The sequence below is a fragment of the Tyto alba genome, unplaced genomic scaffold (genome assembly GCF_018691265.1).
Source record: "Tyto alba isolate M040663 unplaced genomic scaffold, T.alba_DEE_v4.0 Super-Scaffold_16, whole genome shotgun sequence".
Lineage (NCBI taxonomy): Eukaryota > Metazoa > Chordata > Aves > Strigiformes > Tytonidae > Tyto > Tyto alba.
The window spans coordinates 34,214,445-34,230,217 of NW_024881278.1; the positions used below are offsets into that span (position 1 = coordinate 34,214,445).

Consider the following 15,773-nt stretch of genomic DNA (forward strand, 5'->3'; position numbering starts at 1 on the left):
TCCCAACGCATGCTGACCACCTGTGGCAGCAAGCGATGCCTCGTGAACAAATGCATCCCTTCACTGGTTTAAATCTATCACTTATTTCAGGGAGTATCTTGTTCCTATGTAACCAAAGAGAACAGAGGCTCTCCCATTTGCTTCTCAAGACTTTACAGTATTCTACAGACTTTTAGAAAATTCCTTTTATTCATCTCCTTCCTCAGGTTATAAACCCAATCTTTTCGATCCCTTCTCACGTGAGTTTGTCATTACTGTCTTCTGAATACTATTTACATCTGCAGTACATTCGTTGAAACTGGACCGGCGGTATCTTATGCATCAACTTCTATCTCATCTAGATTTGTATAAAGGCACTAAAAAAGGTTTTGTAGCTTTCATGATCCTATTCCATATGGACCATAACAGTTTTTAGCACATTGGAGACCTCAAACCAAAAAAATCCCCAAAGGAAGGATGTGAGCATCCACATTTGGCTGCAGAAAGCATCTGGTGCCTCTGCAGTGGCCTCATTTCTAAGAAAAGTACCCTGGTCGAGCTGCAGAGTTGCCAGGTGAAGGCGCTGTGGTGAGGCGGGAAAGGAGGCGAGCAGACTGTGCAGCGTCGGGGAGGGTGAACAAGAGATCCACAGAATCTTCACAGAGCCTCTGAAAGTGAAGATCAGGAGCCCTGCAATGCAAGTCAAAACCGACAGCTAGCAGTTATGCTCAAAGGAGCAGCAGATGGAGGCTCCCAAGAGGAGGGAAGCTAGCAGCCCAAGGCAGGCTCCTCCTCCTCCACGTGCAGATGTGCGGCTGCAAAATGGCCTTAGTAACCTGGGAACTGGTGAGGAGGAACAGGCCCTGTCAGGGGAGCCAGCTGAGCCTGAACCAAATGTCCACACCAAGAAGCAAAGGAGAGCGATGGTCACTGAAGGCTCCTTCCTGCAGGAAATGGAAGTCCCATCTACTGGCCTGACTCGATGTCTCCCGAGCTTTGTGGCTTGTTGGTGGCCTGGACACGGCATGATAAAGACTGACTGCTAAGGTCTGTGTGGCCCTCTGACTATTAACCCTTGCTGCTCATTCACGGGAGCACCAAAAGCACTTGCTTTTCAAGAGGTGACCTTGAGCATACCGAGTGACTACAGATCCAGGGGCATGGGTGTTGTCCTGAGTCACGCCGGTGAGTGGGAAAGACTTAGGTAGAAGCGGATGCATCCTGCAAGTCAACACCTAGCTATCAAAGACAGAGCTTTGGCTTCTATGACCATGGGGCCCTCTTTGAGGAAAAAGGACTGTTGGTGAAAGGAGGGACCCATGTGACAGAGCAGCAAGAGCATCAAGAAGTCTTTGCATCTAGTCTTGCTAACCTGATGGTAAGCATCTGCTACTGACTGCCCGATCAAGAAGAAAAAGTAGATTAAGCCTCCTTTAGACAACTGAGGGAAGCCTTGCAATTACAAGCCCTGGTACTCCCAGGGGGCTTGAGTAACTCTTGTATCTGCCTGGAGAGGCAATATGGCAGGGTGAAGCAATCCAGGAGTTTTCTGGTGAGCACTGAACAGAAAAACGAGAAATGAAGATTCAGAGTCACAAAAAAGGGACAACACTGAACAGGAGTACAGTTTCCTCTCTCCAGCATTATTCACCCAAAGTCTGGAAGTCTCAGGCTCAATAACCTCCTCTCCTACAAGAGTTCCCACATTCTCACCTGACAGCAGAGTACCACAAACATCATGTATTTAAGCCACAAGCAGAATGGGAGCAGGCGTATTGCAATCTCTCTCACTGAAGCTTTACAGCTTTGCACAAGATTAAGATACATTCCCTAGAAAAGGGACCTCAGGAGTCTCACAGCCCTGGAGATGGCTCCGTTTACCGTTTACTGTGACTCAGTAATATTTTCACTGTCTGTTTCAGTAAATATGTAAGAATTGAGCACCAAAAGGTATTACTAAGGATAACAGATCAGGAATACAGTGAATTATCACTGACAGTGCCCCCTTGAGAAATGGGAAATCCCTTGTCAAACACACCCTGCTGAATACAGATCATGAATCTTAGCTGGAGTCCCTCCTGCTCACCAGGACGTTGACTCTGATCCAAATGCCAGAAATGCTGATGGCAGCCAAAGTAGCAGCCTTCAGCAGTTCTCAACACACAATGGACACAAAAGGGCTACATGACCGATGCACATCTGCTCTACCTGTCCAAAGGAGTAACTATCACAGACTGACTTCTACAGGCCTCAGAGAAATATCAGGTAATGAGACTGTTGAGAACAGCTGAGTTCCCCTCATTGCTAACAGAGGGAAAAATTCTTGCTGATGCTTCCTTACACACCTTCTGGTTCCAACTATCTTTATACTCTTTTTAGTGCAGCGTGAGTTCCTACAGACTGTTATCCAGGAGATTTTGCAACATCTGTAAGGGGCAAGTGGTAGAGGGGTGAAACTGTTCCCATGAAAGCAAATCTCTGCCACAACAGGTCTTCTCCAAAGAGTAACGTTTGTGCCAGTATTTGCATCCCACATAAGGTAGATCAGCTTCGTTTTCCTAGAAGCACAGAATAAACTCAGATTCTGAATAAATTTAGAGGTAGTTAAGCCAAGTAGCCCATAACTTTACAAATGTCAAGCAACGAAGTTGAACTGTCAAGTAGCTATCCTCTGTAAAAACATACAAACCAAATTCATAGTACTCATCAGAAGCTTAGCAGATTAACAACTCCTGAAGCAAAGGTTACTGTGGTAGCCCTTGAAAGAGGGTCTGGGAAGGCAGAGTGGTAACAGCTGAGGATGGAGGAACTAATGATCAATGAAGATCATGGAGAGTAGAAATGATCCCACCTCAAAGCTTTAATCAATCTCTAGAAACTCAGAATGAAACCTTTTCAGTGACAGTGTATGCTATCTGCCTACTAAGGAGCTGCTTGCCTTTTCATATAAAAAAAAACCAAAACCCATACTGTTTGGCATAAGTGAATTGCACATAAAAAATAAATACTTAAAATCAGTACCAACACAGCTTTCTAGAAGATTTTGCTCCACAGAATCACTGGCTTTTTCCATTTCCAAAATCAAAGCTGTTTTCAAAATAGAAAAGTGACCAAAATTAATAAGGCAAAAGGTAAGTTAAAAAAAAACAAAAACAAAAAAAAACACAGCATCCTAAAGGCCAGGACCATTATCTGTATTGCTAGCAAGTCATTCAGTCTTTCTGAAAAGCTGACAAGCAAGACTGAGGTTATGAATTTCAGAGGATGTAGAAACAGCAAATACTTTTAAGGGTATTATTCATAAAATACGACAATGCTTCTGAAATGGTAGGAAATTGCATAGAACCTACTTGAACACAAGAAGTCTGTTAATGAATGATTGTGACAAAGCAAAATTCAGACATGCTTCCAGAAAAAGAGAGAGTGAGCTCCTTCCCATACCTATCTTGTGTATTGTACCTCAGAACAAAACACCTAGGCTCAGGATGATCATGTTATAAACCTGGGAATTGTATTCTTCCTGGATAAAGGAACTGAGAGAGAGTGGAGAAAGAATCTACCTTACTGGCTTGAAATAATCTCTTTGGTGAAATAAAAGATGAAGTTCATACTTGAACTTGATGAGGTACATCGCTGGGTCCCGAGGGGACTGGCCGATGAAGTGGCTGAGCCGCTATTCATACGTGAGAAGTCGTGGCAGCGCGGTGAAGTTCCCGCTGACAGGAAGACGGGAAACATGACCCACATTTTAAAAAGGGGAAATAAAGAGGACCCAGGGAGCTTACGGGCCAGGCAGTCTCACCTCTGGGCCTGGCAACATCACGGAGCGGATCCTCCTGGAAATCTATGCCAGGGGACAGGGGAAATAAGGAGGTGACGGGTGCCGGCCAGCATGGCGTCACTGCGGGCAAATGGTGCCTGGTGAGTGTGGTGACCTTCTGTGACGGGGTTCCAGTGTTGGTGGATGAGGGAAGAGCAACTGGCATCATCTGCCTGGACTCTTGCAGAGCTTTGACACTGTCCCGCACGACACCCTTGCCTCTAAGTTGGAGAGACGTGGGTTTGACGGGTGGAGCACCCGGCGGATCAGGAGTTGGCTGGACGGTCACACGCAAAGACTCGCCGGCAGCCTCTGTGTCCAAGTGGGGAGCGGTGACGAGCGGCGTTCCTCGGAGGTCGGTGGTGGGGCCAGCCCTGTTTAACATCTTTGCTGGTGACACGGACAGTGGGATCGATGCACCCTCAGCGAGGTCACCCACGACCCCGAGCTGTGCGGTGGGTGACACGCGGGAGGGCAGGGATGGCACCCCGAGGGACCTGGGCAGGCTGGAGAGGGGGGCCCGGGCAAACCTCAGGGAGTGCAACAAGGCCAAGGGCAAGGTCCTGCCCGTGGGTGGAGGCAATCCCGTACAGAAACCCAGGCTGGGCCCTCGAGGGGTGGCTGGAGAGCAGCCCCACAGAGAGGGACTGGGAGTATCGGTGGATTGAAAACTGCCCGTGAGGCAGCCCCGTGCGCTGGCAGCCCAGAACCCACCCGTGCCCTGGGCTGCAGCCAGAGCAGGGGGGGCAGCAGGGCCAGGGAGGGGATTGTCCCCCTCTGCTCTGCTCTGGGGAGACCCCCCTGCAGTGCTGGGGCCAGCTCGGGGGCCCCCAACAGCAGAAGGACCTGGAGCTGCTCGAGCGGGGCCAGAGGAGGCCACGGAGATGCTGGGGGGGCTGGAGCAGCTCCCCTGGGGGGCCGGGCTGAGAGAGGTGGGGGGGTTCAGCCTGGAGAAGAGAAGGCTCCGGGGGGACCCTGAGAGTGGCCTCCCAGGGCTTAAAGGGGGGACTGGGGAGGTGGGGGGGGACTCTGGGTCAGGGGGTGGGGGTAGGATGAGGGGTGATGGCTCTAAACTGAAAGAGGGTGGATTTAGATGAGATGTAAGGCAGAAATCCTTCCCTGTGCAGGGGGTGAGGTGCTGTCCCAGGGTGCCCAGAGCAGCTGTGGCTGCCCCCTCCCTGGAAGGGTTCAAGGCCAGGTTGGACGGGGCTGGGAGCACCCTGGGCTGGGGGAAGGGGGCCCTGCCCAGGGCAGGGGGTGGCACTGGGGGGGCTTTGAGGGCCCTTCCAACCCAACCCAGTCTATGATTCCATGGAAAAAAAAAAAAAAAAAAAAAAAAAAAAAAAAGAGGAAAAAAATCTCATTTCACTTGTCTTCATACTGCCCTTCAACCCCACCTCCTTCCTAAGCCTCAGTGCATTATTTGGGCAGCAGTCACACTGTGCTTCTCCAGTCAGATTTCTCAGTCTCGTAAGTGGGACTCAACAGTGCTATTAGGCAGCGGGGACACAAGAGGATTGAACAGCCCGATTAATATAACGTAATGTTAAAAGGGATTCAGGTAAATATTATGTATTTTTTATTGTATCGTATTTGTTGAAAAGCCTCACCACCCGAAGTGTGGCATAGGAGAACAGGTATATTAGGTATATGAGACTCTACTGCATATGATCCTCCCACATCCCAAATGCCACTTTCTGAAGAGCACACTCCCACTCCCCTGGGGATCCCTGTGTCTTTTTTCAGGAAAAGATTATGTGTCATTAGTCCTTTGATGAGACCCATCTGTGGCAAGCAAGGAAGCAACAACCAGAATGACCAGAATTCAGATCAAACTTCTCATACTGAAGTATTCTCATAGCTGAAGAATCTTCTGCTCTGAAAAATGTCAGGGCTGAATGTAGTGCTGTTTCCAAAAACAGGGCCTGGGAGTATTCTCTAAGGATATAGCAAAATTAAAAATTAATTTTAAACCAGTGGGAGAAAGAAAGAAAAGAGAAGTTCGAAAAGAAGAGACCTCTGGAAAAATTAGTTTCTTTAATTGTAAAGAAAGAACAGTGCTCAAACAATGGGCCTTGGAATACTGACATAAAACATAGCTGCTTCACAGAGGCCATGAAGAAATTTTGTAGAAGACCAAATGCCAGTTTCAATCCACAACGGGCTTGAATTCTGACCAGAGAAAGAGGAAAGGGGTGGGGCTGCATTTTGAAAAGGGCAGTATGAAGAAGGGTTATCCCCAGACTAAACAGCATTGACAAGGAAGATCAGTAGTACATAGCGTGTGTCTTTTTTAAGACTAAGATGCAGGCACAACCTTTGGAGCTGCTCCCATCTACAGCTAAAAAGAAAAAGCTTGCAATGTCCAACTGAAAAGACTTATAAAAAAATGAAGAAAAAATAGAAGAAAAATCCCCAGTTGTGTTCATCTGCTAAAGACGCAAAATCTGCTCACTGATCTCTGTTTTCTTCCCAGTCCCCGGCCATATCCTGCACTACAGAGTCTCTGAATTTAGTTCTCACACTGTCAACGTTTTCCAGAACAACAATTGTCTTGTAGATGGAAAAGATTTGCAGACCAAAAGTTGTAAGCCTAGGATGGTAAACAGAGCGGTTGTCTGAGGCCTCCCTGCTTGTGCTGTGTTCCAGAATAAACCTAGGAATGCTCTGACTGATACCTAGAGCATCTGAAGCTTAACGCATCCTTATGAGCGACCCCAGGTAACACAGTGCTGGTAAAAGGACTGAAGAGAACACACACGTCGCGTGGCGCAAGTCCTGCCCCCGGTGCTTACCTCCCCTCCCAGCAGGCATGCTGAAAGAGTCCTGCTAAGGAATCCCGCCAGGGGCTAATATACACAAACCCCGAGCCAGACGCGGTGAGGACAGCATTACAGGTTGCAGTTCACAGTAAGCTCAGCCTCGGAGATCAGGCCAGCCTCTAACGCCTGGTATTTTTTTCGTAAAAAGCTTTAAGAACGCAGCAACGGGGTTGCCCAGATTGCAGAGAAATGAACTAGATCGGGCCTCTGGGACTGAAGAAGTTACATGGCCAGCATTGGGCTCACCCGCTTTGCTTGGCCATAACGTACTCAATAAGTATTCCAAGACGGTGGAAAACATGATTATCCTAAAGGAAAAAAAATCAAAAAAAAAAAAAAAAAAAGCCACACACCTTGTAAGACAAAAGCAAGTATCCCTCCTTAGATTCCCAACTCAGCTGAAGTCACCTTCTCGCTTTGCAGAAAATGCAGTCCAATATAATGACGAAGCATAACAACCACAGAACAAACAAAATCACAAAACCTTTCCATGCCTAAGCAGTTGCAGAAGTGGAAAAAAAATACTGAAAATTTACTTACTGGCCGGACTTCACCAGTAGTGTTGGTATACTGACGGGCCAGACCAAAGTCTAACATGTAGCACTTCCTGTATGTTGAAGGTAAGCGGCCCATGGCAAAATTGGACTAGATAAAGAAAGAAACAAACAAACAAATAAACAAAATCCATTTGATACCAGCAACTTGGGTAAGAGCGACCATTTGTTAACAAAACTTTGTCAGATATGTTTCCACCAGAGGCGTGTGGGGCTAAGTCAAAGAGAAGAATTTTAAGGATGCGTCTTAAATATCATGATTAGAGAATCACTGCCATGTTAAGAAGTTCACTTTGCAGATAGGTGGCTGTGGAGTCTCAAAATAACTAAAATTCACATTAACTTAGCTATATTTCAGCTGCTATGAGAAAGAGCCACATTTAACACCACTAGCTCTGCAGTGAGAGCTCCATCACTTGCCTGACAGGCTGGAGTTACTGCAGACAAATGCTTCTGTGGTTCAGCTGATAGCATGCATTACTCTGCCCTAACTCCCAGAATCTCCATCCACTGTACTGTGTTACCTCAATTTATCTGAACATTCAGACATCTAAAAACCATTGTGTTTGGTTCTTAGTAAATAAACTGGCAATAAGCAAATGGAACAGCTCTTTTTTAGCCCCCATCTTAGTTATATTCTTTACCGTAAGGGATGGCTGCTCACATTAGTGACCGATTTTCAACTGAATCTGATCAGCCAAAACCAGCTGATTTTAAAAGCAGCAAATGTTTTTGCTGGACAGAAGAGGGTCTCAGGGGTGGCGTAGTACAAGTGTTCAGGTCAGGTAGTGAAGAGCTGCAGGAAAAACACTGGCTCCTACAGTGAGACTTGGAATTACTGTGCCTCACCTGTGCAGATAATCGACACCGTGACTGTGCTTCTGACACTGGAAACTGGGCTGCAATTTTTCTGGCAATTGCTCAGAAAAGATTAAGAGGATTATTTAGTTAAGCCAAATACATGAAATAGCACTTATGTGACCCAAGTGATGGGTTATAGAGAAAGACATCCTTTCTGAACCCCTTTTATAACAAACATTGGTCGGACTCCAAGTGATTGTTCAAAATTAGATTGCTTCATCATGTGATCTTGACTGGTACAAGTATGACTGACAGCTACTAACCCACCATGAAGCAGCCTCTGCCAATAAAAACGAGTTTGCTATGCACTTAAAGGAGTAACAATAGTATATGACTATTACGTACTTCTAGAAAGTAGCCAATGTGTCAGACAGTGGGAGTGTGCAAGGAGGCCTAAATGTCTCCACTGAGATCTGCCCATATTCAGACTGTCTGTATTGACTCAAGCAGAACAGACAGACATAAAACCAAAAGGAAAATTTCCAAAACAACATACAGGCTTGATGTCACGATGCAGGAACCCCACAGAGTGAATGGCTTCTATCGATTCCAGGATCTGTTTGCCTAATCGCAGCGTTGTGCTCAGTGTGAAAGTCCCTCGAGGCTGACTCCTCCTGAGATCTGCAAGATTTCGGCCCTGAAACAATCAATAAAACACTTAAACCATCACACTAAACCACAGCATTTCACAGCTTCAAGTTCTAACATGCATGCCCCAAAAAGCAGAAATGCTAATCAGACCGGTGCTCACCTTATGTCTGCTTTATTTCTTGTATATGATCTTCCAATACTTCATTTTAATTTTTAAGTGATGTATTTGCTGATAAGAAGATACCAGACTGTTATCTTGGGAAGTCATCTGATGCACTGTTTGGAAAACAGGCACAGCATGGACAGTGCCTTAGACTACATGAGCCCAGCATCTCCTTACTGTTAAACCCAGACTGCACAGAGGCTGATTTAAGAACAACCTTTGACTGTTCTCTGAGCCATCTAAAGATTAAAGCAGTACAAATATGATAAGCAGGTCATGAAGCTGCTATCTCTTACAGCTGATAGAAGCAGTTTCATCAGAAAATCCCTAGCACACAACGGTCTGGCTCAAGCCCAAGTCAGCATTGCTGTGGCAATGCCACAATGGGCAAAGATGTCTATCAAGAAAATTGTACCCAAAATCAAGAGAGGACGATTTTCCCAATGACTTGAAAAATTCATATGAAAAAACCTGGTAATTTACCTCCTGTTAATTAAATTTCTGGGAAAAAAAAAAAAAAAAAGTCTACCAGCTGTGCCTGAAAATAAAGGCAATTTAGCAAAAAAAAAAAAAAAAAAAGGAGGACAGACTAAACACCAGAAGAATCACAATGTTCTTTGATCTTTGTCATCTCAGTTTTGTCTATACCTCTTTAGATTTCTAAAGAGAAAGGTGTTAAAAGGTGTATATTCTATGGCAGAGTACCCCTCTAATCCACAGAGCTAATGCATTTATCAGCTCATCAAAAACATTAGGGATAGCAGTCCACTGTTTCAGAGAATATGCATCAAGAACAAAAGTTATAGGGACATGCTGATTATCACTATGCTATAGAATCCTTTGATTCTGCTTCTGCAAAGACATACATGCTTATTATACAAGTCCAGATGTATTCAAACAAAATTCACAGCAGAAGATATATAAAAGATTTCAAACATTTGATGAGAAAAGACAGCTTGCTCTCCAAACCAGAGAAATGCCATCTATTCATCCACCCATTTCCAGTTCTCAAGTTATTTACAGACACGAAGGGGCCAACAGCAACTGTCTCTTTTAGCATATGACTGGTCTCTCAAATTGGTTTGACCTACATTTCACTTTGGAGCTCTGGTCCCTTGAACAACCACACTTGGTACGTGTCAGCTAACATAGATACAGCCAAGCCACCGCAACCGGCCCAGGTTTGCTCCTTGCCACGAACAAAATAAGACCAAGCTACTTCTCTAGCGCTTTTTTAATTTCTGTGACAGTTTACTAGAGGCTGCACAGATTTGTCATCACTATCCTGAGAGATCCAAGTTACGGAACTGACAGCAGATCTGTCTTTCCATGGTAAAGTGGTTCCTTGGACGCTGACTCTCTTATCCAATGGTAAAAGGGAAAGGCAGATTTTTTCAGAGCCACACACTGAAATGTGCCATAATTTTCCCCAGCTGGTTTGGGAGACGATCTCAGACACCTGCTTTCCAGAAACAACCCAAAGCATGTGAATATCCAATACTGCCCCCCAGGAAAAGACAGAAAATGAGCATTATTTTCCAAAGGAACACCATCAGGATGGCTAAGAAACAGAGCAGATGCAATGAGTTGCAAAGCTTACAGTGGCAGCCTCGGTCCCTGTGACTGAAGAGAAAGGGAGAACTGCAGTACACAACAGTCAGAGGGACACATGATGAACCATGTCTCAGCAGACCTTGAAGCTGAAGGAGAATTTTAGCCTGAAGAGTGATGGTGCAAAACTAGCTAATGCTTTAAGTATCAAAGTCTTCATTTGCAAATAATGAAATGATTTTTAACTCTGCCTACTCTACAAGCTCAGCTACATAGTCAAGAACAGGCTAGAAAGTCAGAGATTATGTCCAGAGAAGTTTTTTTCCAAGGTACAGTCATCTTCACCAGGTTTGTTAAGGACAGGATTGGGGGATTAGAAGCCTTGTTGTTCCACGAGCTCCACGTTAGCTCTTTCAAGAACCATTCACATGCACACTGCAGCAGCAGCAGCAATAGCCTGAGTTGGTTGGAGAGCAAAAGGTTTTTTCTATCTGTAACAGCAGTTGGGGTGCCAATGGTGCATAAAAAGCAAATCCAAGTACCAGGAACTTGCTGGTTTTATACATCTGTCTTGCCAAGTAGAACAGCACTTAAAAAGAATCAGAAGTTTATTTTAAAAAAGAACTGGGGTCTGCTGGTGTCTACTTTACTTCATTCACCATTTACTAATTAAAAATAACCTTCCAGTTTATGAAGCAGCTTACTTCTCATTAGTTAGTACTTCAACCTTCTCACTATCCTTTGTCATGTTTTATCACCCAAATTATACATAAAGAAACATGATACGGGCTGTACGCTTTTCAGGGGAAGGGCAGGCTCGTATTGTGTGATCATACAGTGCTTTGCACAGCAAAGTCCTGATCACACAAGCTGCATGAGAGAGAGAACAAGTTCCCTGTCAACTCTTATGTCAGGTGTTGAAACAGGCCAGATTCCAAGGCAACTGTGTCAGAGAGAGGCACCTTGAGTTTGAAAGTATTCCCCTCGAGCCAGGGACAATCTCCCTCTCCTTAAACACATTTCCTCCATGGGTTTTTGACTCGGCCATCTCTTCTCCCTTCTTCCCCTCCAACTCTCTCTCCTGTGACTGTATGCTGTAAAAGAAAGCTGCTTTCGTGAAAAAGAAAGCTGTTTTCATGACAGTACTACCACACTTGGGCTCTGATGATCTAACAATATGTTCTCTTGGTGATGTTTCATGCTGAACCACGCAGAGGTCCCTCCAGCTCCTGCTTTACTGTGGCTCGTGTAAACTTCAGCTGGCTAACTCTGATGGGAATAGTTGGCTGGCTAGCAGTACAGTCACCATGTGCTAGCTACCCAAGCATTTACACATATTGATTTAATATCAGCAGTGTTCAAATAGGATAAAACACTTTCACAGCAGAAGCCGAGCTACTGCTGAGCTTGGTGGAGACAGGGGAGCCAGAGATCACTGCCTTTCACAGAGAAAACTGTTCTGCTAGTGTGGCACCACTGGCTCCCACCGCACTCTGAACTCTGATACAAGACAGGTATTTTGAATGCTGCATCACAGAGCTCAGCAGGAGATATTTCAAACAGCTGCCACCGCTGCACGATACTGTGGGCAGCTCCTGTGAGCATTCTGAACCGAGTGCTTTCCCCAGAAAACTGACAGAGAGCCATCTTAAACAGAAGAGCAGAGCTACGAAACATCTTAGCGCATCCTGAACAACTGGAGCCATCCCAAGGGATATCAGAGCAACACCACCCCTGCTCACCGTCTCCCATTCCACCCACCTTCTATGGACAATAAAGTCTCTACACCAGTGCTTGGCCTTATTCTCTCACTATAAATCCTTCCCTGTGATGCCATCTCCACGGGATGGAGGTGAGAGGAAGAGCACAGAACTCACCTGAAGCTGCATGACCACATAATTAAATTTTTCATTCCTTCCACAGCCAATAAATCTGCAAACATGATCCTTCCCTGCAAAGAAACAGAAACATACAGAATGGAACGTAACAACCCTGTAGTCACAATTTTTAGAAAAATGGTTTCTGATCAAGGGCTTGTAACTGTAAGTGGCATCGGGCAGGGAGTTTTGCAGAACAAACTGATTTTGTTTCTACTTGCCAGTCTCATAGCTCAGGAGAGTACTGACATTCAGCAAGAAAACTGCCTGTGGAACAGCCGTGAGTGGCAATCAGTGTCAGCGATCCTCGAACTGACACAGGGCGCAAGTGAGAGTGTGACACACTGCAGTTCACACCGCCAGCGTGTGCGTGCGGCACCACCGCAGGCATCAGCAGCCCCGCAGGTCCTCTGGCAGCATGCTTAAGCTCATCACACCAACTGGAGACCATAAATGCTGACTTTTACACGCCACCACGACACTTGCCTGTTAGCATTGTTTACCCTGAAACAGCTAAATTCATGCTACTTCAACATGAACAAACCCTGATTTTAATAGTCAGAAACATCTGGAAAGGAAAGATGCTTATGGAAAAACTCCACTGAAACATTAAAGCCATTTCATAATAAACAGACGAAATAAACCTGGGAAATTTCATGTCAAGTTCTGGCATGGTGTTAGAAGTACAAACTACATCTATTCAGGCAAAATCAAAACCGACCAGCCAGCCCACAACACTCAGCTAGTCCTCTAGGTTCATTCTCTAAGGTACAAAAGTGCTGCTGCAACGTCTAACTTTGATCACGTGGCACCAGGCAGGACTTACCTTCAAAAAAAAAAAAAAATACAAAATGCAGAGGGAGCAACAGCTGCGATTTCAGATCCTGTCCTGTAATGGGTTAGTGATGGTGTGCTCTCTGAATTAGCAAAAGGGGAAGCATGATGCATGTGTTCCTCTAATAGCAGACTACTGATACCAGAGTGAAGACCGATGCACACCACAATGGTGAGCATTTGGTTCCTGGTGGGGTTTCTAAGCAGGGAAGAGGGTGAGTATCATTGCACAGCTTTGCCCTGTATTTTTTTGTAGCACTTGAGCAACGGTGATTTTAATTAGTTTTTAAAACAAAGCTTATTGTTTGATACTTCTCAGTTTTAAAATAAAAAAAAAGAAAGAACATACAGAATATACAGTAATCAGTAATTGGACTGACTGCCTGCAACACCCTTAGGACCCTGATATTCCTCTCCTCGTATGCACCACAGGCCTGGGGCATCAAAAACCGTTAAGGAGAGCAAGACATGACAGAACAGGGTTAAACAGGGCTGGCCCCACCACCGACCTCCGAGGAACGCCGCTCGTCACCGCTCCCCACTTGGACACAGAGGCTGCCGGCGAGTCTTTGCGTGTGACCGTCCAGCCAACTCCTGATCCGCCGGGTGCTCCACCCGTCAAACCCACGTCTCTCCAACTTAGAGGCAAGGGTGTCGTGCGGGACAGTGTCAAAGCTTTGCAAGAGTCCAGGCAGATGATGCCAGTTGCTCTTCCCTCATCCACCAACACTGGAACCCCGTCACAGAAGGTCACCACACTCACCAGGCACCATTTGCCCGCAGTGACGCCATGCTGGCCGGCACCCGTCACCTCCTTATTTCCCCTGTCCCCTGGCATAGATTTCCAGGAGGATCCGCTCCGTGATGTTGCCAGGCCCAGAGGTGAGACTGCCTGGCCCGTAAGCTCCCTGGGTCCTCTTTATTTCCCCTTTTTAAAATGTGGGTCATGTTTCCCGTCTTCCTGTCAGCGGGAACTTCACCGCGCTGCCACGACTTCTCACGTATGAATAGCGGCTCAGCCACTTCATCGGCCAGTTCCCCTTGGGACCTACGGGTGCATCTCATCAGGCCTCATGGACTTGTGCACCTTCAAGTTCTTTAGATGGTCTCAAACCTGACCTTCTCACCCTGCGGGTGGCTCTCCATGCTCCCAGCCCCTGCCTTTGCCCTCTGTGTCTTGGGCAGTGCGGCTGAACCACTTGCCCGTGAAGACTGAGGCAAGAAAGTCGCTTAGTACGTCAGTCTTCTCCATATTCCAGGTGACCAAGTCTCCTGTTTCCTTCCAGAGAGGGCTCACATTTTCCCTACTCTTCCTTTTATCACCTATGTACCTACAGTTGCCCCTGACGTTCCTGGCCAGATTTAATTCGATCAGGGCTTTGCCCTGGTCCCTGAACTACTGGCCAGACCCCTGGCTACTCGGACAGTCTCTCTGTATTCCTACCAGGCTCCCTGTCCTTGCTTCCACCCTCTGTAGGCTTCCTTTTCATGTTTGAGCTTGTCCAGAACCTCCTCATTCATCCACGCAGGCCTGCCAGCATTCTTACCAGACTTCCCCTATGTTGGCATGCATTGCTCCTGAGCAAGGAGGTGATCCTTGAATATCAACCAGCTTTCTTGGGCCCCTCTTCCCTCCAGGGCTTTATCCCATGCTACTCGGCCAAGCAGATCCCTGAAGAGGCCAAAGTCTCCTCTCCTGAAGTCCAACGTAGTGAGCTCGCTGCGCGCCCTCCTCGCTGCCCTCAGGATCTTGAACTCCACCGTTTCACGGTCACTGCAGCCAGGGCTGCCCCTGAGCTTCACACTCCCCACCAGCCCCTCCTTGCTGGTCAGAACGAGGTCCAGCACTGCTCCTCTCCTCGCTGGCTCCTCTACCACTTGGAGAAAGAAGTTTTCATCAACGCATTCCAGGAATCCCCTGGATTGCTTACACACTACTGTGTTGTCCCTCCAACAGATATCGGGGTGGTTGAAGTTCCCCATGAGGACGTTAAAAAACAATCCTCTGACAGGGGGAACCTGGCCACCTAAATCAGTGATTTCAGTGAAGCAGGAGTGGTAGTGTCCAGTACACTTGATTGTGACTTAAGACACATCCCTGCTAATTCAGTATTGCGTATGCTGATTTTGAGCATATTCACAAGACTTTTTTTTAAGAAATCTGTTCCCTCAGTAACATTATTGTTTTCTGGATCACAAAATTTTACTGAAAGAAAAAGCATTTACGTTTTTAATTTATTATCTTTGAGAACTGTATGCGTGTTTAGGCTGACAATATGTTTCTGCTTATTATAATTTTTGAAAATGATGAACTGACTGACAGTTCTTGATGACCCACATCCCCAGACTGACTTGATTTTACACCGAATCCTCCTTTCCAACCTAAAACGTGCTCCTACATAAACTGTTGGTCTTGGGAATTTAGGCTCTCCCTGGAACAGCTGTCCCATACACTACAACACAAGCAACACCAGGAAAAGAAGAAGAAAGGTGGGGAGGGAAGACTGTGCCAATTCCTGCATGAAACAAAAGTTTCATAAGAGTGTAGAGAAGGCAGGCCACATTTAGAGGTGGTGTATGTACAGCCAGCCGGTTGTATAGATGGGGTGAATGCTTGCAGCACCAACCCCTTTGGATTTCCGAGGCTTTTACTCATTTTTCAACTAAAGGAGGCATGAGGTTACAAGTGTTTGCTCTCTCGGAGGAGTTCGTGCCGTGCTG

At 46.2% G+C, this 15,773-nt stretch overlaps 1 protein-coding gene across 4 annotated transcripts in view; it reads right to left on the reverse strand.

The window, feature by feature from the left end:
* TTBK1 (tau tubulin kinase 1) overlaps positions 1-15,773 on the reverse strand; it is a 106,321-nt gene that overhangs the window by 55,466 nt on the left and 35,082 nt on the right. For all 4 annotated transcript variants that reach the window (XM_042789603.1, XM_032994066.2, XM_042789602.1 and 1 more), the window contains exons 4-6: positions 12,219-12,292; positions 8,533-8,673; positions 7,162-7,266 (exon numbers count right to left, since the gene is read on the reverse strand). In XM_042789603.1, coding sequence (XP_042645537.1) covers positions 7,162-7,266; positions 8,533-8,673; positions 12,219-12,292 — 320 coding nt within the window. The remainder of the gene's footprint in view (positions 1-7,161; positions 7,267-8,532; positions 8,674-12,218; positions 12,293-15,773) is intronic.